Raw genomic sequence first — 26,716 nt, forward strand, 5'->3', positions numbered from 1 at the left:
GCCTAGTTAACCTAAATAACCTAGTTAAGCCTTTAAATGGCACTTTAAGCTGGATATAAGTGTCTTGAAAAATATCTAGTCAAATATTATTTACTGTCATCATGGCAAAGATAAAATAAGTTCGTTATTAGAGATGAGTTAGTAAAACTTTTATATTTAGAAATGTGTTGAAAAACTCTTCTCTCCATTAAACAGAAATTTGGGTAAAAAATAAACAGGGGAGCTAATAATTCTGACTTCAACTGTATTTGTTTTCCTGCAAGTTTTGCATTTGTTCTTAAAGAAAAGACGGGTGTACAGTGTGAAGACTATTTTTAAAATCAAACACCTACAACAAGATTTTTGAACATTTTTCTTTATTCAAAGATATGTACAATACAAAAACAATGACATTCTGCACAGTTAAAAATAATTTAGTAAACAGTTAAAATAAATCACAGCATAGAGCAGGAAAAAAATATTCTCTGATTTTTTTGTGCACTCAATCTGAGCATTGCTTTAACAGAAAAATAAAATCTGAAAAACATATATAATTTAGAATTTGTTTACCACCCAGCCCTCCCTCTTCTCCTCCGCATGTGCTAGTGAAGCGGAGCCAGAGGAGTGGTATCCATAGGCTTATTAGGGAAAAGGAAGCCAGGTGGAGCTGCTGGGGCAACAGGATCCTCCTGGCTTATTCTTTTCTCCAACGCTTATGGATACCGATCCTCGGTTTAAGCTCAATCTAAGCGTGATTGTTTTTGGCAAGTGCACCATCTAAATTCTAAAATTAAAAAAGTGGCTTTTTTTAAGTGCAAAGTTGAAATAGATCAGAGCATAGATCGGGGCAGAATCTGTGCTCTGATTAATTTCATTTGCACAATAAGAAAAGCAATAGTATAAGTGCACAGATAAACACAGGTAATACAGAAGTTCTAGTAAATTGAAACGCTCAGTGCGGTTGAGTTTCAGTTTAGTTCAGTTCAGTGTGGTTAAATTTCCACTGCTGAAAGCCCAAACACTGAAGAGCTAATCCATCGATGCGCAGCTCCACAAGTCCCAAACCAAGCAAGCCAGTGGCGACAGTGGCGAGGAACAAAACTTCACCTTTTGAAGTGAAGGAAAAAAACCTCGAGAGAAACCAGGCTCAGTTTGGGCACGGCCATTTCTCCTCTGGCCAAACTTCTTGTGCAGAGCTGCACATCGCACATTGTGCAGGTGTGAGTAGGTCACCTACAGAGATTCGTCTATCACTGGGGCTTGTTTTAATTCAATAATTGTATTTCCTGCTTAATCTGAAACTCATTTTTTAAAGTGCACATATATCCAGAGACATAAAAAGAAAGCTGAAAAATAAAAATAGCTTAGGGCTAAGGTCGATGGTTTGAGTCCTGGCTAGACCAGAAGGCCTTTCTGTGTGGCACTCAAACCAGCGACCTTTCTGTGCAGTGTTGTTTATTCAGTTGTATATTACTATGCCTTGTTGCCGTTTGATTTCTTTCTTTTTCTTGGGTTCAAGTAACGACAACTGGAGCAGAAAGGATGTGAAGAGCCTGATGCGCCTCGCCCTGGTGACATAACTCAAGGCTTCCTCCAGAGGTATTTTGTAGTACATCATCAGATATGCTACAAACAGTGTTGGCGCGTGACTGACACCATGCCTGCAGTGAATGAACAGGACATCTGTGGAAATAAAATCAGAAAGTAAGTCAACACAAAGTCCAACACAAACAGTTAGTGAGTGTAAAAGGCTTGATGAAAGATCTTACTGTCTGGGTTTCTCAGGGCCTTTCTGATGAACTTGCCAGCTGGCCAGAAGTATCTGATGATTCTGGACTGGTCGTATGTTGTAGGCAAGCCGCAATATTTGATGTCCATGCCTTCATAATATTCCGGTCCTGTAAGGACCTTTCCGTTGACTCCACTCTTACTTAGTTTTCCCAACCAGGCCATCTTCGGCGCTGCTGCATTTAGGATATGGGTGACTCCCAATTCCATCAGTTTGCGTCGATTTCTTGCTGTCTCTCTGCACAAAAACGCAATTTTGGTTAGTCTTTCACTAAAAAGGCGTGCAATTATTTTCAGAAAACACAAAGCTAAAATAGTTCCAGGCAGGTTTGCACTGCATTACAGTTAAAATCAATGTGCAATATCAGATATTAAAATTGCACAATCGACAACAGACAAAACAAACCAAAACAACATCTAAACCATGTCTTTAAAGGGATAGTTCACCCAAAAGTGAAGATTTACTCACTTTTTTCCCACCCTCAAGTGATTCCAAACTACTAACTACTGACTTGCATAGTAGGAAACACATGTACTATGGAACTCAACAGTTACCAGTTTCCAACATTTTTCACAATATCACGTCATGAGTGAGTAAATTATGACAGAATTTTCATGATTGAGTGAACCGTCCCTTTAAGTATGTATAAATGAAATAATTCAGTCTGGTTATTAGAAATTAAACCCACTCCTGAGATGGTGGAGTATTTTTCTAATAACCGTCAATCATTCCTTACTTGATTCCCATTAATACTCCCTCATTTTAGTTTATCACATGGTCTGTGCTGTTTTTGTGCTGTAGACTTACTCATCTCCAATGTAGACATTGCGCCAGACCTCCGTAAATGGTGACAGGGGCAGTTTACATTTGTTCACGGTGTCTTCTACTTGTAATAACTCTGCAAGCTTCTCAAAGTCGAAAATTTCTTCCAGCTGTTTTTGAGAAGGCAAACTGCTCGGACCCGGCTTTGCAAGATCGTGTCTAGGACTTGTATGCTTGCAGTGGAATTCCGAAAGTTTATTCATCATCCACTCTTTGATTCCTTAAAGGGAAAAAAACAAAGACATTAGATTTAGATTTTTACTAGAATATAAAAATCAACTGTCGAATGACTTTAAACACTGTCTTTATCGTTATGTTCCTCCATTATGTGAATGATTTAAAAGATTTCTCATTGTAATGCTGGATCTCATTGCTTTACCTATTGGCCGGTGATCTTCAGGGGTTTCAGGAAAATAATCCACGGCATCCTCATCGGTCACACTGGTGTTCAAAGGCCCTGTTGGGTCAGTCACATCAGGAGTGCTTGCATCTGGGACACTCAACCGCTGTGGTGCATCAGGTTTGGTCTTAAGCTTTGCTGAGATGCCATGAAGCTTTTTGAAGAATGCACAGATTTTGCTAATCTTGCTCACTTTTTTGCTTTCTGAAAAAAAAAGAAGATAAATAATGTTATTAAAAACATCTCCACTGACATAAAGTAGGCTGAATTCATAGCCATGTTTGCATCTCATTGTAAAATTGAATCTCAAATGCTCTGTTGACATTTACCTCTTGGGTTCATGGCATCAGTGATGTTGACATCCATACTTTCTGTTGGCACAGGTTCCTTTTCAGAACCGCTCGGACCTGGGACACCTTCCGGATCAACCAGATCCAATTCAGCTTCTGACTCAGGAACAGTTGTTTGCTCTGTGTCAACATGATGTATTTCAACAGTCTTAGGCTGTGCTGAGAGCCTAAAATGCTTTTGGATGAATGCACCAATTTTCTTGATCTTCTTCACTGTTGGAACATTAGGAGAAAAATAGGTTATCTTCAACCACAGAACGCACAATAGATCGCACAATAGCTCTGTTGATATATTTACCTGTTGGTCTGTACACCTGAGTGGTTTTAGGAGAAGCATTCATGCCATCCTGGTCAATCCCACTGTTGCTCTCCACCTCTTCTGTTGAAGGCTCTTCTGGTTTATAAACCAGCACAGACCTCTTCAAGTTGAAGGAAACGCGAGGTTTGATGCGGTCAACATGTAGAGTTTCTCTAAACACAGGTTTCTGTTTTAAACTGCTTGGACGTGGGACGCCTTCTGGATCAACCAGATCCAATTCAGCTTTTGGGTCAGAAACACTTGTTTGCTCTGTGTCGACCTCATATATTTCAACAGCGGGGTCCATCTTAGGCTGTACTAAGAACCCAAAACGATTTCGGATGAGTGCACCAATTTTCCTAATGATCTTCACTTTTGGAAAGCCTGTGGGAAAAATGATTATGTTATCTTCAGTTACAGATTGCTTAATAGCTTTAATTAAAATGACTTGTTTGCCATTGCAATATTGCATCTCATAAAGACTGTAGATATATCTACCTGTTGGTCCGTCCACCTGTGGGGTTTCAGGAGAAGCATTCATGCCACCCTGGTCAATTCCACTGCTGCTCTCCACCTCTTCTGTTGAAGGCTCTGCTGGGTCCTGCAGAAGTTCAGAAGCCAACGCAGAGCTCTTCAAGTCGTAGAATGTATGAGGTTTGATGAGGTCAACATGTAGAGTTTCTCTAAACACAGGTTCCTGCTCAAAACGTCTTGGATCTGGGACACCTTCCGGATCAACCAGATCCATTTCAGTTTCTGGATCAGGAACACATGATAGCTCCATGTCGACCTCTTCCATTTCAGAAGCTGATTCATAATCGCTTGTCTCTGAAACACTTATTATCTGAGCAACATCTGGGTCTGTCTGATGCTGTGCCAAGAACTTATAAATCTCTGGGTAGTCAGCAAACATCTTCCACACTTCAGGTACTTCTGCAAAAACATTTGAAGTTATGTTATCTTCCACCACAGATTGCATAATAGCTTCATTAAAATGACTTGTTTGCCATTGCAATATTGCATATCATAAAGACTGTTGATATATTTACCTGTTGGTCTGTCCACCAGTGGGATTTCGGGAGAAGCATTCATGCCACCCTGGTCAATCCCACTGCTGCTCTCCACCTCTTCTGTTGAAGGCTCTGCTGGGTCCTGCAGAAGTTCAGAAGCCAGCGCAGAGCTCTTCAAGTCATAGGAGGTATGAGGCTTGATGAGGTCAACATGTAGAGTTTCTCTATACATAGGTTCCTGCCCAAAACTTCCTGGAACTGGTACACCTTCCGGATCAACCAGATCCAATTCAGTTTCTGGCTCTGGAACACATGATAGCTCCATGTCGACCTCTTCCATTTCAGAAGCTGATTCGTAATCACTTTCTTCTGAAACACTCAGCAAATCAGGATCTGTCTCAGGCTGTGCTGAGAACCCAAAAAGTTTTCGACAGAAGGAAAAGAATTTGCCAATCTTCGTCACTTCGGGAACTTCTGAAAAAAAAAAGATCATAAGTATGATATAATACCTCCAAGCACATACTGTATAATTAGACTGAATTGTAGGCCATTTCTATCATATTGCAATATTGCATCTCAATTGCTGAAATGTTGACATTTACCTGTTGGGTTCATGGCATCACTGATGTCGACCTCCCGATTTGCTGTAATTACATGCTCCTGTTCAGAACGACTTGGACTTGGGACGCCTTCTGGATCAACCATGTCCAATTCAGTTTCTGATGCAGGAACTCTTGGAATCGTGAAACACAATTCCTCTGAATCAGTTGGATTATATCCAACCTCTGGAAAACAAAAACAAATGTTGACATCTTCAAACACGAATCGTTCATTTGGGGTCACATTAACATGTAGATATATATATATATATATATAGTGGTGTTATTGATGATTCTAGATTTGTGGGTACATTTAGAGCACATTGGAACACAAATTATGTCAAGTTCATGTATGTATGTATGTATAACAGTATGTATGTTTGTAGCTTGAAGACTCGTATAATACCTATTCTTAGCTGTTTCCACCTCAATCATACATTAAGATTTGAATATCATGAAATAATTTGAATAATATAATTTTTTTATCTAGAAATAATTACATTTTATATTTTTGTGTGTTCACTAAGTCAGGGGTTTTTAAACTGTGTGCCGCACATTGAGGCGTTGAGACCTTGAGGCGTGCACTCGAGGAAATTATGATAACGATTTTTATGCGTTCACTAGAGTGAATCTGATTAATGTTAGCTCCATATCTACCTATCAGGAACCTGTAGAGTTTATGCATTCGAGTAAAACATATACAAATAAAATGGACTGGGTCCTTTTTAAAAGTAATGACGGTGAATGAAAATAAATCCGGTGAGCCGTCTAACAAAAAAGTTCCCTTCTGAATCAAATCAGCTGGATGCTTTCCTGGATCTAGGGCATGTGTCCTAAAAGGTTGAAAACCCCTGCACTAAGGTATATAAACTGTTGCATGAAAAAACTATTTTTTGTATTATTTTTAATTTTGGTAATAAAACAAATCATGTTTTTATGTTCCGGTCAACTCTATATAACATTGGTTATATCTAAGCCCACACAGAATCTGCACGCACAGAATTCCTCAGATTTTTAGCCCATCATTAATACTGTTTATTTACTTGTGTAAATGTGTATAAATTTATAGTTATTCAATTTTTAAATTCTTTTCAGTAATATGATTGACTAGTATAAAAATATTCATATAATTTATCTACAACATAGTTTGTAAAGTAATGAGCAATTCCAGCGTTATGGATGTGACATTTGCAGTAAAAACTCAAAACATAAATTTACATGGAAAGTATATGTTCTCATTATATTGAAACATCTGTTTATGTTCTCTAAGACAACTAACCACTGAGTTAAGGGACCAGAAAAATATCAATCTGTAAACATGTTTTGTATTTTAAATGAGGAAAATAAACATGCGTTATGGATGTGACAAAAAAAAGTCTGCGGGTTTACAGTACACAACGAACTCAGTGGAAATTCTGAAAATTAAACTGCTCAACCCAAAAGAAATATTGATAACCAAAAGGACAAAATATGTCTCTCTATAGAACAAAAATGATTGACTTTATTTTATTTGACAATTTTGCATTCATGAGGAAAAAGTGTCGTTATGGATGTGACATCTATTCTTTATGTATGCGACAGATGTGAAATTTCCATTTGTGTGACTTTGATAAACCAAATATAATAGTTTGAAAACATTGACAGAGACATTTTTGAGTATTTCTAAAGTACTGTTAAATACAAGAAAACACAAAAACAGAATCGGTTTCCATATTTTGGTGAAATCTTAATTTTTTGCAATGCAAGGTTGACATTTGCATGAAATTGCTCTAATATTTTCTTTCTTTTAGAATAGATTACATGAGAGACTTGCTTTGTTTACCAAATAAAGTGGATTTAATTGGATTTGCATAATAAACATCAACTAAAAAGTTTAAAGATATTATTTTTTAATTTCATATATTTTTATTATGAGACTCCCAAAATCATTCCGCATAAATCTGCAGATTTTTAACAAAATTCTGTGCTGAAACATCAAAAATGTCTGCAGGTTCTGTCTGGCCCTAATTAAACTCTATAAGTGGTTTTAAAAAACTGTAAAACAGCATTCAAACAGCATTTAGTAACAATCAAATGTTTCCTATCACATTTCAGCATTTTATATTCTAAATTCATGGATTCAGTTCACTGTAAATTCTGCATGTTGTATGTACCCAAAATTAAAGATATGTGAGGACCTTTTAGTTATTAAGAAAGTATTTCCAGTGTTTTCAATGAGATAAATAAATTCTGATGGCTGCAACACACTCCACTAAATATAATATAAGCTAAATAAACAAGAAAATGTGTAGAATAGCTAAAGTAAACAGTCTAGAAACAGTATCACAATAAGTAGGTGAAATGATATGTTGGTATAAAATGAGCATCTCAGTCACTGCAATCTGCGATTATGGCTCAACATTTTGTGCCAAAAGTCAAGAGAGAATCACAAATGAAATATCTTATTTAACAACAACTTCTGCTGAACTTGAAAGATAATGTTTTAAAAAAAGCTGTAACCACTGACCTCTATATTAGGAAAAACAAACACTGTGGTTACAGATTCCCAACATTCTTGAAATTATCTTATTTTGTGTTCAACAGAAACAAACTCACTAAGTGTTGGATCTACTTGATGGTGAGTAAATATTAAGTTAATTCAAACTTTGTCTTGTATAATGGCATATAGGGAAAATATTTAAAACGTTACCAGCTAGTAGTATCCCCAATTCCTAAGCAATCAGCATTGTAATTTTGAGGACAGATGTTAAACATGCCACTGTTGTCCTCCATTTCTGCAGTGTGTTGCAGCCAATCGTGATAAAAATGTTTCATATTTCCAGAATACAGATCATTTTGTCAGTGAAAACATTTGAGATCTCTTTGTGTGTTTGTCAACTGTAAAAAGTTACCTGTTGGGTTGTTATCTTCTGTGGTTTCAGGAGAGGCATCCATGCCACCCTGATCCTCACAAGTGCAGTTTGAAACGTCAATATCCATATTCATGTCTGTAATTTGCGGTTCAAGAACTGGGATTGAAGTTTGATATAATTCGTCGTCGATGAAAACCAATAATCGGATATTTCTCTGTTTACTCGCCATTGAGTTTAGCATTAATATCGATTTCTGACTACTGAACTGCGAATTCCAAATGAATGACGAAATGTTCTTTGACCGCGCGTCATATTCCAACGTTCCACAGTTGCCGTAGTAATGGGACGCGCGTTTGAGGGGGGAGTGGGAGGGGGATTGTATACCGCTAAAGTGAACTACTCTAGATTTCAGTATTATATTACAGTTTTATTAATAGTAAAATTATATTATTGTTTTAAATGTACCAGTTTGAATAAAGAAATACGAAATGTGTCAGTAAAATATGTGTAATTTTTTTTTTTACTAAATGCTAAAGTTCTCCCCCACTGCTGAAAAATGGAAATGCCCAAATACTGCACCATGCTTTTTACGTCTTTAACAAAATGTAACGACACAGCAGCTCTGAATCTAAATATGGAGAGAAACGCAATGTCCAGCGGACTATTCTGATCTGCTGGTCAAGAAAGCACATCAACATTATTGTTTGCGTTTGCCAAAACTGATTTGCTGAAGTAAAATTGGCGGAGCCGCGGAAGACGACTATAATAACGTGAGTGCAGCTAGTGTACATCGTAAAGTGAATATAGCTAACTTTAATTAGCATAAGAATTTTTCATTTCGAGTTATTTTTGAATATCTCTCTTATAAAGTGAGACGCTGTGCGCCTATAGTCCTTCATAATAAGCATTGCAATATGGAAATGCTTCTGAGGCCTAGAAGAGCTCACTTGGGGAAGGTGGTGTAACGTTAACAACAGCCAGTAACGTTGAGTTGTTCTTAATTAAACTAAAGAGCATTGATAGTACACACAAAGAAAGAGTCTTAAATTAGACTATTGTGATTGTCAATTATGAAAGACATCCTGTTCATACACCTTCAAATAGTTACCATCATACAGCTAAAAGGGAGGTATTTGATGTTTTGTTTTAAAACACATTTCAACCCATCCCTGATTATACATATTATGCATATACCTATTATACATTATTTTAGATGGGATAAGTAAGAAACTAGTCCTACTAAACAAAGGACAAATTTGTACAAGTTGTCCTAAAAAAAAATTTCTTGAGCAATAACTTTGATGTGTAGGCAGTATTGGGGAGGTTACTTTAGAAATGTAATAGATTACAGATTACAAATTACCCTATTTAAAATGTAATATGTCGTTTACCTTTTCCTTTACTTTATAAAAGTATCTAATTACTTTCTGATTACTTTTAAGTTTCTAATGAATATTTTCAACTAAATCATTTTCAAGCATTTCTATCTAGCAGGTGTGACCAACAGTAGCTCTGTTTACGGTGAGAATCTCAAAATCGGTCATCACTTGAAATTAACCACCACAAAACCAGACCTTACAACAAAAAAAGCTTACTGTTGTTACAAAATCAACATTTTATTTAGTTGTGCAGGGGAATTTGAGGGATTTTAAAATGCATCTAAGCTATTTTTGCATTTTTTTTTTTTTTTTAAATCCAAGTCCATCATATTTTAGTGATCAATAAAACTGTTAATGCAACATGAGGCAGAATAGTTCAGTTCAGTTATTTACTGCAGTTAATCTGCCGTACTAAACAGAAACAAATTATAGTATTTAACAGCAAAAACAAACAATCCAATAAAACTAGGTGTTACACATTTAAAATACTATAGTCATTTATATTAAAGGGAATTATTTAGGAATGAGCATTATATTGTATATATATTTACAACTCTTCATTAATAAAATACACTACAGAATTTAGTATTTATTCTTAAATATCCATAATTAATTATCATGAACTAATAGTTATTACCATAGTATACTTTAGCTTTTACTACAGTAAACTATATACAGTTGAAGTCAGAATTATCAGCCCCCCTTTGAACTTTTATGTCTTTTTTTAATATTTCCCAAATGATGTTTAACAGAGCAAGGAAATGTCCACAGTATGTCTGATAATATTTTTTCTTTCGGAGAAAGTCTTGTTTGTTTTATTTCGGCTAGAATAAAAGCAGTTTTTAATTTTTTTATAAACATTTTAAGGTCAAAACTATTAGCCCCTTGAAGCAATATATTTTTCAGATAGTCTACAAAACAAACCATCGTTATACAATAACTTGCCTAATTGCCCTAACCTGCTTAGTTAACCTAATTAACCTAGTTAAGCCTTTAAATGTCACTTTAAGCTGTATAAAAGTGTCTTGAAAAATATTTACTCAAATATTATTTACTCTCATCATGGCAAAAATAAAATAAATCAGTGATTAGAAATGAGTTATTAAAACGTATGTTTAGAAATGTGTTGAAAAAATCATCACTCCGTTAAACAGAAATTGGGGAAAAAATAAACGGGGGCTAATAATTCAGGGGGGCTAATAATTCTGCCTTCAACTGTATATAGACCTCCTCTCCCTCAGGAATCTTTCTATCAAGGAAATTTCTCATGTTAGATTAATTGGTTGGCGACGTCACTGACCAGAGCGAGAGGTGGCAGTAACGTACCAAAAAGTATGTTGTTGACCACCGTAAAACAGGTAGAAGAAGAAATCGTCATTCTCGGCATCATATGGCTTTATTTTCATCGGCTAGACACCGGCCTCACAGTTACATAAATGTTGGTGGCGTCACTTATTGATCTGCGATCAGTAAATGTAGCTTGTGTGGACGCTACTGCACTACTTCACTAATAAACTAGCTCCGCTACTGAAAAGCTATTTGATTTAGAAAGTATCGGCGCTATTGCCTAATGCTGAGAATTGTAGTTATAGCAGAATAGCAGCGCTTTAATAAATGGGCTTAAGAGAAGGCATCATGCATATCAAAAACAGGCAAAGCAACAGATTTATATTATTTAACATATCCCAGATTTTTAAAGAATATTTTTAGATGTGACCCCATTTGTAATCTTCAACATTTTCATAAGTAACTGTCATTTAATTACACATTATTCTCAGTAACTGGAACAAATTACTCTTACTTTTATTTTGTAACTAAATTACGTAACGCCGTTACATGCAGCAAGTCCCTAACACTGTGTGTAGGTTCAGCAGTAAAGTACTGCGCTCCAGTCTGTGTGCTTTATTGTCTAATAATTCAATGCCATCAATTATTTCTTCCACACACATGCTCACTGTCACATAATCATTTTGGCCACCCACTGTATATATGCAATACATTAATATTAATCAATAATTCTGTTTACAGCGTCATGGTGATGCAGTGGGTAGCACGATCGCCTCACAGCAAGAAGGTCCCTGGTTTGAGCCCCGGCTGGGTCAGTTGGCGTTTCTGTGTGGAGTTTGCATTTTCCCCCCTTGTTGGCGTTCCCCACAGTCCAAACACATGTGCCACAGGTGAATTGAATAAGCTAAATTGACTGCGGTGTATGTGTGTGAATGCAGGAGTGTATAGGTGTTTCCCAGTCTTGGGTTGCGGCTGGAAGGGCATCCGCTGTGTAAAACATGCTGGATAAGTTGGCAGTTCATTCCTCTGTGGCGACCCCTGTATTTTTGCCTATCCTTGATTATATGTATTATACATAGAGCTGCACGATCACAGATGAAATGATAATCACGATTATTTTGCTCAAAATGTTAATTACGATTAATAATGACGATTATTCATTTGCAATTTAGATATTTTGAAACTGCTCTATTCTTTTAAAACCGAAAGCAGCGCCCGTCAATTGGTGTTTTTCCAGAAGATACACCTTTGACAATGTTTTATTTCATGTGTTTAGTTTTCAATGTGTTTTTAGTAATTTTATTCTATTCAAAGCAGAACTCGAACGCGAATTTATCCTCGAGAACGTGGCATGAGAGAGATGCATGTGTCAGATGATTGCTTTTTTTTTTGCGAGCGCAAGCAATTCCTGATCCTTTGCATAAAGCTTTTAATCAAATGACAGGCAATTTAATTACTTTCGATGTGCTAAAATATTTGTTAAACAAATGTTATTTTAAAAAGAAGCATATACATATTAAAACTGTAAAATAAAGTGCATGGTCTAGTCAGAAATAAAGGAAATCAGTTATCTATTTCATTATTTAATGCATAAAATAATTTATCTTTTTTATAAGTTGAGTTTAATTGATCTAAAACTTTTAATTACATTTTCTTTTCTTGTAAATAATAAAAGTTGCATCAGATTGATGAAAACGAACCTACACAAAGGACAAAGTTGTACGAGTTGTCTTAAAATACAACATATGATAAATATCTTTCGCTGTGTAGGTTCAGCAGTGAAGTACTGCACTCCAGTGTGTGTGCATTATTGTCTAATAATCAAATGCCATCAATTATTTCTTACACCACATGATCACTATCACATAATAATTTTGGCCACCCACTGTATGCAATACATTAATATCAAACAATATATACACACACACACACACACACACAGTGCTCAGCATATATAAGTACACCCCTCACAAATCTCTTTACATTCATATTTTTAATAGGAGGAGTTATATTTGTGCATATACATTTGATTAGTCAGTACTGAAGCCAAATCTGAAGCTTATCTAACAAAATAACTTACAATACCGGTCCAAAAACTAGTACACCCAAGTTATGTTATAGAAAATTATTAAGCACAAATTTAAAAAATGAGAAAAAATCAAAAGAAGCAAAAATAAATTAAATATTTAGTTGAAATTTTGTAAGTTGTAATTTCTTTTGCAATATTTTGCTTGAATTTTGTTGTATTATCTTTCAATTTCTAAATATGTTTAATCACGAATATATTATTTTAATAAATATATCTGTTTAATTAATCTGTTTTGTTTAAGTGCACCGAAATACATTGTCAATATTCACTGAGAAATGGAGAAAAATATTCACTTTCAAAATGGGGTGCACTCAATTTTTCTGAACATTTTATATATATATATATATATATATTAGGGCTGCACGATATTGGAAAAAATTGACATTGCGATATTTTTTTCCCCTGCGATATATATTGCGATATTTTATATATATATATATATATATATATATATATATATATATATATATATATATATATATATATATATATATATATATATATATATATATATATTTACTTAAAACTAGGGCTGTGACGGTCACCATGACAACCGCGTCACCGCGGTGGTCATTGCCACCTCGGTTGTCCATTGCCACCGGCCGTAGTACGTGACGTCACGCACTTTAAAACACAAATTACTGTTATGTTGCCAAGTATTACATATCTGTTAGAATATAACATTAGGCGCGATTCAGCAAGTTCAAGTTCAACTATGAATCTTGTTAGAAAACAAACTCTTACATCTGGGAACATTTTGGGTTCATGCCGACCGAGAAAGGTGAACGAATCAATTTGGATTAAGCTTTTTGTATGAGGGTTTTAAGTAAAGTGTGTTTTAATATTCACTGCTGAGTGCTGAGAGTCCAAACACTGAGGAGCAAATCCATCGATACGCAGATCCACGGGTCCCGAACCATGCAAGCTAGTGGCGATTGACGGCGAGGGAAAAAAGCCATGTAGGCTTAATCAACTCCTGTCTTCTAAACGCAGAAGCCCAGCTCAGCCAGGCATGGCAGAGGCATTTGCAAAAATGGCCAGATACAAAAGAGAAAGTGATAAATGGAAGACATTGACGAGAAATTGAGCATAGGCTATTTGGTAACTGCTTAAGAACGCGCCGCTCCGCAGCGTAGAGAAACCTGCGTTGCGAGAAATGCGGGCGGCGGAACAGAAGCAGAAGCCCTCTCTCTCATGATTGTGAAAAAGTAGCCTGTCTGTGCATTTTTCGCTACAAGCACACCGTCTGACAGTGTATTGCTGGAAACATTATAACCCCATTCTTCACTTAAACCGGACAAAGTCAACATGTTAGTTTTTCTGGCAAATAATTTAAAATATGACTACAAAAGGTGGAGAGAAACTACGCTGTTTTTTAAACATCTGACTTATATTGTTACTAGGTTAATATTTTCTTTTTACTTATAATTATTAATATTTATATTATTATTACACTGATTAGTAAAGTGCCATTTAGACTATTTGTTAAGTTCTTAAAAATGTAACGTTTAATTGTTATTATTATACAGTTTCAAGAAGTTAAAGTAATTTAATATTTAACTACAATATTTATAAACAGTTTTGTGTTTTTTTATTAACGAAAGTTCAAAAATAAACATGTACGTTTATACGGATGTTTTATTTATTAATATTAAATTCGGTTATTCCTTAATTTTTACATAAAAGGTAAATTAACTTAAGTAGGCTACATTATTTGTTGATGTACGAGGTCATGGAACATGTTTGCCAGTAAATAATGTTCGCACCACTTAAAAAACAAAACAAATGAATAACTTGCGAAAAGGATGCAATAAAAAATGCAAGCGCTGAATCATTCTTTACAATCGGATTCGTACGTGCAATAAGCCGAGGGTATATTGCGCCGACAAGAACAAGCCCTAAAACTAAGTCTAGAGAGAGAATTAATACTAGTTAATATTAATGATTATAAACACGAACTGCGTTGTATGATAAACGCATCACAATGATGTCGTGATCTTTGCTGAAGAACTGATATGTTATCGCCGTCTCCCCAGCCAGGTTTGATCTGCTTTTTTCCCCTTCTTCTGGATACAAACAATAAAGTATCAGCGCCAGACCAGTGGTTTAAATTATATTTTACTCTCCTGATTTCTTTTCTTTTCATTAAAAAATAATTAAATGTTTAAAGTTTTGTATTGCATAGCCTATATATTTTTAAAGATTATCATTCAGCCTACCTGCAGCGCATGAGGTTGTGTGCTGGGCAAATCCCCTTTACTCATGCTACCCATTTCATTTATGACACTGTAAACTTGACTTGGCAGGCTGATCATCTTTAAACTCAAAAGGTGTTTTTAACTTGAGACTGCATGCTTCTGCATAATGTGATGTTTCTTATTACAACTGTTAGCGGTGTCAAAATGAAAGCAAACATTAAAAAGGGTTTTGTTTTATCAATTGTATAGTTTAGTTTTAATAATAGCTAATGTATATAATAAATTATAATATCGATTATTGTGTAGACTACAGTGTTCAACAAAACAATTTTATTAGGTTACTCTAATAGACCACATCCTTAACTGAAAAACGAATGTGAAAATGACAGGCAGTTGCGTCTTTGCTAAAATTAATTTAACGACAAATTTCTTTTGCTTTTTTCCCCTTTAGAGATTAAAAGAGCTGTATTTAAAGAATTATTTCACTAAAACATGAATTGAATGCCCAGTTCTTTCCCGTGTGAGTTTAGTGCGCCTCCGCCGCGTCTGCGTTTTTAAGGTATAGGTGCACCCTGACCTGACGCGGGGACCAGATCTCTGTATTGCTTTAATTTCTCAATTTTCATAACTATATTGCATTTTCATATGGTAAAATATCAAAATTTATGTTCTGAAAGTAGTAGGAATGACGGGAGTGTTAGTAATTAATAACAGAAAGAACTTTCACTTTTGAGTGAACTTCTGTCACGTGTTATTTTAGTATGATAAAATAAACAAAAATAGTAATGCAGTAAAGTATTTTTCGCTCTGCCAAGCCTTCTCTGTTGCTGTATAGAGAAGCAGCCTGCTCAGTCTCCTTACCCCGGCCCCACCCCGCCCACCGACTCCTGAACGTCTCACTCACTAACTCACTCACTCACGCGGGCATGCACTGCGGTCTCATGAGGAAACGCAGCTTTTGATATAATGTTTTTCTTGTTCCCAAATACAAATAATTTATCAAGTATTGTTTGAAATAAGTATTCAAAAACACGCTATTCCTGCTTTTCCGAATACCGTATTCCGGTTCGGGTCCACCCATAATATATATATAATTTTTATTTTTTTATTTTTTTTTGCATCGCACCCTCCTGCGATGTGACTATCGCGGATGCGCACATCGCGATTTCGATGCTAAAACGATATATCGTGCAGCCCTAATATATATATATATATATATATATATATATATATATATATATATATATATATATATATATATACACACACACACACACACACACACACACACACACACACACACACACACACCGAAACATTTCTTATAAATCACAAAGCCCTTGTTTTTTGTGTGTGTTTTTCTCCAAGTTTTGCATTTGTTCTTAAAGAAAAGACGGGTGTACAGCATGAGGACAATTATCAAATCAAACACCTACAACAAGATTTTTAAACATTTTTCTTTATTCAAAGATATGTACAATACAAAAACAATGACATTCTGCACAGATTAAACAATTTAATAAACAGTTAAAATAAATCACAGCATAGAGCAGGAAAAAAATATTCTCTGATTTTTTGTGCACTCAATCTGAGCATTGCTTTAATGGAAAAATAAAATCTGAAAAACATATTTAATTTTGAATTTATATCACCACCCAGCCCTCCCTCTTCTCCTCCACATGTGCTAGTGAAGCGGAGCCAGAGGAGTGGTATCCATTGGCGTATTAGGGAAAAGGGAGCCAGGTGGAGCTGCTGGGGCAACAGGATCCTCCTGGCTTATTCTTTTCTCCAACGCTTATGGATACTGATCCTCAGTTTAAGCTCAATCTAAGCGTGATTGTTTTTGGAAAGTGCACCATCTAAATTCTAAAATTAAAAAAGTGGCTTTTTTTATGTGCAAAGTTTAAATAGATCAGAGCATAGATCGGGGCAGAATCTGTGCTCTGATTAATTTCATTTGCACAATAAGAAAAGCAATAGTTTAAGTGCACAGATAAACACAGGTAATACAGAAGTTCTAGTAAATTGAAACGCTCAGTGCGGTTGAGTTTCAGTTTAGTTCAGTTCAGTGTGGCTAAATTTCCACTGCTGAAAGCCCAAACACTGAAGAGCAAATCCATCGATGCGCAGCTCCACAGGTCCCAAACCAAGCAAGCCAGTGGCGACAGTGGCGAGGAACAAAACTTCACCTTTTAAAGTGAAGGAAAAAAACCTCGAGAGAAACCAGGCTCAGTTTGGGCACGGCCATTTCTCCTCTGGCCAAACTTCTTGTGCAGAGCTGCACATCGCACATTGTGCAGGTGTGAGTAGGTCACCTACAGAGATTCGTCTATCACTGGGGCTTGTGTTAATTCATTAATTGTATTTCCTGCCTAATCTGAAACTCATTTTTAAAGTGCACATATATCCAGAGATATAAAAAGAAAGCTGAAAAATAAAAATAGCTTTGGGCTAGGGTCGCTGGTTTGAGTCCTGGCTAGACCAGAAGGCCTTTCTGTGTGGGACTCAAACCAGCGACCTTTCTGTGCAGTGTTTTTTTAGTTGTATATTACTATGCCTTTTTGCTGTTTGATTTCTTTCTTTTTCTTGGGTTCAAGTAACGACAACTGGAGCAGAAAGGATGTGAAGAGCCTGATGCGCCTCGCCCTGGTGACATAACTCAAGGCTTCCTCCAGAGGTATTTGGTAGTACATCATCAGATATGCTACAAACAGTGTTGGCGCGTGACTGACACCATGCCTGCAGTGAATGAACAGGACATCTGTGGAAATAAAATCAGAAAGTAAGTCAACACAAAGTCCAACACAAACAGTTAGTGAGTGTAAAAGGCTTGATGAAAGATCTTACTGTCTGGGTTTCTCAGGGCCTTTCTGATGAACTTGCCAGCTGGCCAGAAGTATCTGATGATTCTGGACTGGTCGTATGTTGTAGGCAAGCCGCAATATTTGATGTCCATGCCTTCATAATATTCCGGTCCTGTGAGGATCTTTCCGTTTACTCCACTCTTACTTAGTTTTCCCAACCAGGCCATCTTCGGCGCTGCTGCATTTAGAATATGGGTGACTCCCAATTCCATCAGTTTGCGTCGATTTCTTGCTGTCTCTCTGCACAAGAACGCAATTTTGGTTAGTCTTTCACTAAAAGGGCGTGCAATTATTTTCAGAAAACAGAAAGCTAAAATAGTTCCAGGCAGGTTTGCACTGCATTACAGTTAAAATCAATGTGCAATATCAGATATTAAAATTGCACAATCGACAACAGACAAAACAAACCAAAACAACATCTAAACCATGTCTTTAAAGGGATAGTTCACCCAAAAGTGAAGATTTACTCACTTTTTTCCCACCCTCAAGTGATTCCAAACTACTAACTACTGACTTGCATAGTAGGAAACACATGTTTTATGGAACTCAACATTTACCAGTTTCCAACATTTTTCACAATATCACGTCATGAGTGAGTAAATTATGACAGAATTTTCATGATTGAGTGAACCGTCCCTTTAAGTATGTATTGAAATAATTCAGTCTGGTTATTAGAAAGTAAACCCACTCCTGAGATGGTGGAGTATTTTTCTAATAACCGTCAATCATTCCTTACTTGATTCCCATTAATACTCCCTCATTTTAGTTTATCACATGGTCTGTGCTGTTTTTGTGCTGTAGACTTACTCATCTCCAATGTAGACATTGCGCCAGACCTCCGTAAATGGTGACAGGGGCAGTTTACATTTGTTCACGGTGTCTTCTACTTGTAATAACTCTGCAAGCTTCTCAAAGTCGAAAATTTCTTCCAGCTGTTTTTGAGAAGGCAAATTGCTTGGACCCGGCTTTGCAAGATCGTGTCTAGGACTTGTATCCTTGCAGTGGAATTCCGAAAGTTTATTCATCATCCACTCTTTGATTCCTTAAAGGGAAAAAAAAACAAAGACATTAGATTTAGATTTTTACTAGAATATAAAAATCAACTGTCGAATGACTTTAAACACTTTGTCTTTATCGTTATGTTCCTCCATTATGTGAATGATTTAAAAGATTTCTCATTGTAATGCTGGATCTCATTGCTTTACCTGTTGGCCGATGATCTTCAGGGGTTTCAGGAAAATAATCCACGGCATCCTCATCGGTCACACTGGTGTTCAAAGGCCCTGTTGGTTCAGTCACATCAGGAGTGCTTGCATCTGGGACACTCAACCGCTGTGGTGCATCAGGTTTGGTCTTAAGCTTTGCTGAGATGCCATGAAGCTTTTTGAAGAATGCACAGATTTTGCTAATCTTGCTCACTTTGGTAGTTTCTGAAAAAAAAAGAAGATAAATAATGTTATTAAAAACATCTCCACTAACATAAAGTAGTCTGAATTCATAGCCATGTTTGCATCTCATTGTAAAATTGAATCTCAAATGCTCTGTTGACATTTACCTCTTGGGTTCATGGCATCAGTGATGTTGACATCCATACTTTCTGTTGGCACAGGTTCCTTTTCAGAACCGCTCGGACCTGGGACACCTTCCGGATCAACCAGATCCAATTCAGCTTCTGGCTCAGGAACAGTTGTTTGCTCTGTGTCAACATGATGTATTTCAACAGTATCAGGCTGTGCTGAGAGCCTAAAATGCTTTTGGATGAATGCACCAATTTTCTTGATCTTCTTCACTGTTGGAACATTAGGAGAAAAATATGTTATCTTCAACCACAGAACGCACAATAGATCGCACAATAGCTTTGTTGATATATTTACCTGTTGGTCTGTACACCTGAGTGGTTTCAGGAGAAGCATTCATGCCATCCTGGTCAATCCCACTTTTGCTCTCCACCTCTTCTGTTGAAGGCTCTTCTGGTTTATAAACCAGCACAGACCTCTTCAAGTTGAAGGAAACGCGAGGTTTGATGCGGTCAACATGTAGAGTTTCTCTAAACACAGGTTTCTGTTTTAAACTGCTTGGACGTGGGACGCCTTCTGGATCAACCAGATCCAATTCAGCTTTTGGGTCAGAAACACTTGTTTGCTCTGTGTCGACCTCATATATTTCAACAGCGGGGTCCATCTTAGGCTGTACTAAGAACCCAAAACGCTTTCGGATGAGTGCACCAATTTTCCTGATGATCTTCACTTTTGGAAAGCCTGTGGGAAAAATGATTATGTTATCTTCAGTTACAAATTGCTTAATAGCTTTAATTAAAATGACTTGTTTGCCATTGCAATATTGCATCTCATAAAGACTGTAGATATATTTACCTGTTGGTCCGTCCACCTGTGGGGTTTCAGGAGAAGCATTCATGCCACCCTGGTCAATTCCACTGCTGCTCTCCACCTCTTCTGTTGAAGGCTCTGCTGGGTCCTGCAGAAGTTCAGAAGCCAACGCAGAGCTCTTCAAGTCGTAGAATGTATGAGGTTTGATGAGGTCAACATGTAGAGTTTCTCTAAACACAGGCTCCTGCTCAAAACGTCTTGGATCTGGGACACCTTCCGGATCAACCAGATCCATTTCAGTTTCTGGCTCTGGAACACATGATAGCTCCATGTCGACCTCTTCCATTTCAGAAGCTGATTCATAATCGCTTGTCTCTGAAACACTTATTATCTGAGCAACATCTGGGTCTGTCTGATGCTGTGCCAAGAACTTATAAATCTCTGGGTAGTCAGCAAACATCTTCCACACTTCAGGTACTTCTGCAAAAACATTAGAAGTTATGTTATCTTCCACCACAGATTGCATAATAGCTTCATTAAAATGACTTGTTTGCCATTGCAATATTGCATATCATGAAGACTGTTGATATATTTACCTGTTTGTCCATCCACCAGTGGTATTTCAGGAGAAGCATTCATGCCACCCTGGTCAATCCCACTGCTGCTCTCCACCTCTTCTGTTAAAGGCTCTGCTGGGTCCTGCAGAAGTTCAGAAGCCAACGCAGAGCTCTTCAAGTCATAGGAGGTATGAGGTTTGATGAGGTCAACATGTAGAGTTTCTCTATACACAGGTTCCTGCCCAAAACTTCCTGGAACTGGGACACCTTCCGGATCAACCAGATCCAATTCAGTTTCTGGCTCTGGAACACATGATAGCTCCATGTCGACCTCTTCCATTTCAGAAGCTGATTCGTAATCACTTTCTTCTGAAACACTCAGCAAATCAGGATCTGTCTCAGGTTGTGCTGAGAACCCAAAAAGTTTTCGACAGAAGGAGAAGAATTTGCCAATCTTCGTCACTTCTGGAACTTCTGAAAAAAAAAAGATCATAAGTATGATTTAATACCTCCAATCACATACTGTATAATTAGACTGAATTGTAAGCCATTTCTATCATATTGCAATATTTCATCTCAAATGCTTAAATGTTGACATTTACCTGTTGGGTTCATGGCATCACTGATGTCGACCTCCTTATTTGCTGTAATTACAGGCTCCTGTTCAGAACGACTTGGACTTGGGACGCCTTCTGGATCAACCATGTCCAATTCAGTTTCTGATGCAGGAACTCTTGGAATCGTGAAACACAATTCCTCTGAATCAGTTGGATTATATCCAACCTCTGGAAAACAAAAACAAATGTTGACATCTTCAAACACGAATCGTTCATTTGGGGTCACATTAACATGTAGATATATATATAGTGGTGTTATTGATGATTCTAGATTTGTGGGTGCATTTAGTGCACATTGGAACACAAATTATGTCAAGTTCATGTATGTATAACAGTATGTATGTTTGTAGCTTGAAGACTCGTATAATACCTATTCTTAGCTGTTTCCACCTCAATCATACATTAAGATTTGAATATCATGAAATAATTTGAATAATATAATTTTTTTATCTAGAAATAATTACATTTTATATTTTTGTGTGTTCACTAAGTCAGGGGTTTTTAAACTGTGTGCCGCACATTGAGGCGTTGAGACCTTCAGGCGTGCACTCGAGGAAATTATGATAACGATTTTTATGCGTTCACTAGAGTGAATCTGATTAATGTTAGCTCCACATCTACCTATCAGGAACCTGTAGAGTTTATGCATTAGAGTAAAACATATACAAATAAAATGGACCGGGTGCTTTTTAAAAGTAATGACGGTGAATGAAAGTAAATCCGGTGAGCCGTCTGACAAAAAAGTTCCCTTCTGAATAGGGATGTAACGGTATTGTAAATACCGTCATACCGCAATATTAATTTTTTTCGATATTACCGAAGTCGCATGACTCGGTAAAACTATAGGTCTTCTGAGAAAATTTGCTCAGGCGAATGAAGCGAACGGGAGGTAACGAAAACTACAATTGCCATCAGCCCATGCTTGACCATCATCCCTTGCGGTCTGTTGTTGCTACAGATCCAGTAATGCGGAAATGGAGTGTGCTGCTAGAAGCGGGGATGAAAAGAGCTGGAAAACTCTAAAGCAGGTCGCACACCAGAAGCGCCGCTCGGCGCCGCGACACGGCGCGTACATGACAGATTAAAGTATCGCACACCAGACGCGCACATTCGAATGATATTTAACATGAAACTAATCAGATGGCGCTCTGTGGCGCGGCTGAAAAATGAACTGCGTCCTGAGCCGTCGCCGGGCGCCGCCGACAGCCGCCGACTTGCGGCGCCGGTGTGTGTATCCTGATAGAAACCTATGATTAGAATTCTAAAATACATGGCGCTGCGTGGCGCGCCGCCGAGCGTCGCTTCTGGTGTGCGACCTGCTTTACACGCACAGTTCAGTCCTGCATTATCTGCGTGTAAGTTCAGACTTCGCAAGTTTGATCAAGGCTGCAGTCTCTTCTTCTCAGTTTGATATGGAAAAGAAGATTATACCGAGGACACGGGTAAATCTTCAAAGGGAACAGTGTACTTTATAACTTCATTCACATCACCCTGGCTTCGTTGTTTCACTTTCTCAACAATAAACTGTAAACATGATTTAAGGAACTGCCTATTTTCATTTTTAATATTAGCAACTTAGACAGCAGAAATGTTGAGGCGTCGTGCTGCATAAGATGAGCGTCATCTTCACTGTATGGATATTTATAACAAAACGGAGCCGATAACAACTGCCTCCTTTCAATTTCAGTGAAAATACGAAACACAGCCTCTCTTTTGCTGAGTATCAGTTTTAATAATCGATAATGGCCATTTTAAAAGTATAACATACAATAAGTTTATACATTATAGGAAATAAAGGCAAGCGATAAGTCAATATACAGAATGTACGTGGTTACATTAATCATTAACTTATCTTTGCGCTCAGCCAAAACACGTTACCTGAGAACAAGTAATAGATTCCACTGACCAAAGTCAGGGAATATGTCGTTAGATAAAGACAACAAGATAAATGAAATATCCCGTTTAATAAATATAGTGAGATTAGATCCAGCGGGAGATGCTTGATGAGAAGTCCGACTAGCAGAGCTCTCATCTGGGTAGATGGGCTGAGTGTGATTAAATGTTGAATGTGATGAGTTTTCAACAATACTAAATTGAAACTTTATTTTTTTACATGGTTTAATAATTTTTTGTTATTAAAATTGAAGTTCCTGTTTCAAAGCTTACAGATAGATGGCTAATTTGTATGTCATTGACACTTTTGGCACTTTTTTGGAGTATTTTCATAAGTTTTGTTTTTTCCTGTAAATGATTCAATAAATACCGTACCGTGACATTCATACCGAGGTATTACCGTACCGTGAAATTCTGATACCGTTACATCCCTACTTCTGAATCAAATCAGCTGGATGCTTTCCTGGATCTAGGGCATGTGTCCTAAAAGGTTGAAAACCCCTGCACTAGGGTATATAAACTGTTGTATGAAAAAACTATTTTTTGTATTATTTTTAATTTTGGTAATAAAAAAAAATCATGTTTTTATGTTCCGGTCAGCTCTATATAACATTGGTTATATCTAGGCCCACACGGAATCTGCACGCACAGAATTCCACAGATTTTTAGCCCATCATTAATACTGTTTATTTACTTGTGTAAATGTGTGTAAATTTATAGTTATTCAATTTTTAAATTACTTTCAGTAATATGATTGACTAGTATAAAAATATTCATATAATTTATCTACAACATAGTTTGTAAAGTAATGAGCAATTCCAGCGTTATGGATGTGACATTTGCAGTAAAAACTCAAAACATAAATTTACATGGAAAGTATATGTTCTCATTATATTGAAACATCTGTTTATGTTTTCTAAGACAACTAACCACTGAGTTAAGGGACCAGAAAAATATCAATCTGTAAACATGTTTTGTACTCTAAATAAGGAAAATAAACATGCATTATGGATGTGACAAAAAAAAGTCTGCGGGTTTACAGTACACAACGAACTCAGTGGAAATTCTGAAAATTAAACTGCTCAACCCAAAAGAAATATTGATAACCAAAAGGATAAAATATGACTCTCTATAGAACAAAAATGATTGACTTTATTTTATTTGACAATTTTGCATTCATGAGAAAAAAGTGTCGTTATGGATGTGACATCTCTCCGTTATGTATGCGACAGATGTGAAATTTCCATTTGTGTGACTTTGATAAACCAAATATAATAGTTTGAAAACATTGACAGAGACATTTTTGAGTATTTCTAAAGTACTGTTAAATACAAGAAAACAAAAAAACAGAATCGGTTTCCATATTTTGGTGAAATCTTAATTTTTTGCAATGCAAGGTTGACATTTGCATGAAATTGCTCTAATATTTTCTTTCTTTTAGAAGAGATTACATGAGAGACTTGCTTTGTTTACCAAATAAAGTGGATTTAATTGGATTTGCATAATAAACATCAACTAAAAAGTTTAAAGATATTATTTTTTATTTCATATATTAAGTTTTTAGTTATGAGACTCCCAAAATCATTCAGCATAAATCTGCAGATTTTTTAACAAAATTCTGTGCTGAAACATCAAAAATGTCTGCAGGTTCTGTCTGGCCCTAATTAAACTCTATAAGTGGTTTTAAAAAGCTGTAAAACAGCATTCAAACAGCATTTAATATCAATCAAATGTTTCCTATCACATTTCAGCATTTTATATTCTAAATTCATGGATTCAGTTCACTGTAAATTCTGCATTTGTTGTATGTACCCAAAATTAAAGATATGTGAGGACCTTTTAGTTATCAAGAAAGAATTTCCAGTGTTTTCAATAAGATAAATAAATTCTGATGGCTGCAACACACTCCACTAAATATAATATAAGCTAAATAAACAAGAAAATGTATAGAATAACGTTAGCTAAAGTAAGAAGTCTAGAAACAGTATCACAATAAGTAGGTGAAATGATATGTTGGTATAAAATGAGCATCTCAGTCACTGCAATCTGCGATTATGGCTCAACATTTTGTGCCAAAAATCAAGAGAGAATCACAAATGAAATATCTTATTTAACAACAACTTCTGCTGAACTTGAAAGATAATGTTTTAAAGAAAGCTGTAACCACTGACCTCTATATTAGGAAAAACAAACACTGTGGTTACAGATTCCCAACATTCTTCAAATTATCTTATTTTGTGTTCAACAGAAACAAACTCACTAAGTGTTGGATCTACTTGATGGTGAGTAAATATTAAGTTAATTCAAACTTTGTCTTGTATAATGGCATATAGGGAAAATATTTCAAACGTTACCAGCTAGTAGTATCCCCAATTCCTAAGCAATCAGCATTGTAATTTTGAGGGCAGATGTTAAACATGCCTCTGTTGTCCTTTATTTCTGCAGTGTGTTGCAGCCAATCGTGATAAAAATGTTTCATATTTCCAGAATACAGATCATTTTGTCAGTGAAAACATTTGAGATCTCTTTGTGTGTTTGTCAACTGAAAAAAGTTACCTGTTGGGTTGTTATCTTCTGTGGTTTCAGGAGAGGCATCCATGCCACCCTGATCCTCACAAGTGTAGTTTGAAACGTCAATATCCATATTCATGTCTGTAATTTGCGGTTCAAGAACTGGGATTGGAGTTTGATATAATTCGTCGTCGATGAAAACCAATAATCGGATATTTCTCTGTTTACTCGCCATTGAGTTTAGCATCAATATCGATTTCTGACTACTGAACTGCGAATTCCAAATGAATGACGAAATGTTCTTTGACCGCGCGTCATATTCCAACGTTCCACAGTTGCCGTAGTAATGGGACGCGCGTTTGAGGGGGGAGTGGGAGGGGAGGATTGTATACCGCTAAAGTGAACTACGCTAGATTTCAGTATTATATTACAGTTTTATTAATAGTAAAATTATATTATTGCTTTAAATGTACCATTTTGAATAAAGAAATACGAAATGTGTCTGTAAAATATGTGTAATTTTTTTTTACTAAATGCTAAAGTTCTCCACTGCTGAAAAATGGAAATGCCCAAATACTGCACCATGCATTTTACGTCTTTAACAAAATTTAACGACACAGCAGCTCTGAATCTAAATATGGAGAGAAACACGATGTCAGCGGACTATTCTGATCTGCTGGTCAAGAAAGCACATCAACATTATTGTTTGCGTTTGCCAAAACTGATTTGCTGAAGTAAAAATGGCGTAGAAGCGGAAAACGACGTTATAACGTGAGTGCAGCTAGTGTACATTGTAAAGTGAATATAGCTAACTTTAATTAGCATAAGAATTTTTCATGTCGAGTTAGTTTTTGAATATCTCTCTTATAAAGTGAGACGCTGTGCGCCAAGTCCC

The 26,716-nt window shown here is 36.4% G+C and overlaps 2 protein-coding genes across 5 annotated transcripts; both read right to left on the reverse strand.

Moving 5' to 3' along the window:
* Positions 1-339: 339 nt before the first annotated feature.
* On the reverse strand, positions 340-8,714 carry LOC141380555 (uncharacterized). Of its 4 annotated transcripts, none has more exons than XM_073939353.1 (10): positions 8,139-8,714; positions 5,251-5,433; positions 4,688-5,119; positions 4,137-4,568; positions 3,639-4,022; positions 3,320-3,553; positions 2,970-3,194; positions 2,576-2,810; positions 1,749-2,005; positions 340-1,662 (listed from the first exon to the last, which is right to left on the reverse strand). In XM_073939353.1, exons 1-10 carry the CDS (start codon positions 8,338-8,340, stop codon positions 1,439-1,441), a joined length of 2,808 nt encoding a protein of 935 aa, XP_073795454.1. In that variant the 5' UTR covers positions 8,341-8,714; the 3' UTR covers positions 340-1,438. The 4 variants fall into 4 exon arrangements, with proteins under 4 accessions (XP_073795454.1, XP_073795453.1, XP_073795455.1 ...); XM_073939352.1 differs by having other exon boundaries at positions 4,137-4,571; XM_073939354.1 differs by having other exon boundaries at positions 4,137-4,571; positions 4,688-5,122.
* A 2,911-nt stretch (positions 8,715-11,625) lies between these two features.
* LOC137489062 (uncharacterized) lies at positions 11,626-26,160 on the reverse strand. The gene is made up of 11 exons (XM_073939355.1): positions 25,867-26,160; positions 21,403-21,585; positions 20,840-21,274; positions 20,289-20,723; positions 19,791-20,174; positions 19,472-19,705; positions 19,122-19,346; positions 18,724-18,958; positions 17,900-18,156; positions 16,344-17,813; positions 11,626-13,193 (listed from the first exon to the last, which is right to left on the reverse strand). The coding sequence occupies exons 1-10, from the start codon at positions 26,066-26,068 to the stop codon at positions 17,590-17,592; spliced, it is 2,814 nt and encodes a 937-aa protein (XP_073795456.1). The 5' UTR covers positions 26,069-26,160; the 3' UTR covers positions 11,626-13,193; positions 16,344-17,589.
* Positions 26,161-26,716: the final 556 nt, after the last annotated feature.

The sequence above is a fragment of the Danio rerio genome, chromosome 23, assembly GCF_049306965.1.
Source record: "Danio rerio strain Tuebingen ecotype United States chromosome 23, GRCz12tu, whole genome shotgun sequence".
Lineage (NCBI taxonomy): Eukaryota > Metazoa > Chordata > Actinopteri > Cypriniformes > Danionidae > Danio > Danio rerio.

Bases quoted from the DNA above. Each gene is read 5' to 3' on its own strand.
- LOC137489062 (XM_073939355.1), bottom strand. From the start codon at position 26,068: ATGCTAAACTCAATGGCGAGTAAACAGAGAAATATCCGATTATTGGTT. The intron at 21,275-21,402 runs GTAAATGTCAAC...TTTTTTTTTCAG, and splicing joins TGATGCCATGAACCCAACAG to AAGTTCCAGAAGTGACGAAG. The intron at 20,175-20,288 runs GTAAATATATCT...TTTTTCCCACAG, and splicing joins ACAGGTGGACGGACCAACAG to GCTTTCCAAAAGTGAAGATC.
- LOC141380555 (XM_073939351.1), bottom strand. From the start codon at position 8,340: ATGCTAAACTCAATGGCGAGTAAACAGAGAAATATCCGATTATTGGTT. The intron at 4,572-4,687 runs GTAAATATATCA...ATGTTTTTGCAG, and splicing joins ACTGGTGGACAGACCAACAG to AAGTACCTGAAGTGTGGAAG. The intron at 3,195-3,319 runs GTAAATGTCAAC...TTTTTTTTTCAG, and splicing joins TGATGCCATGAACCCAAGAG to AAAGCAAAAAAGTGAGCAAG.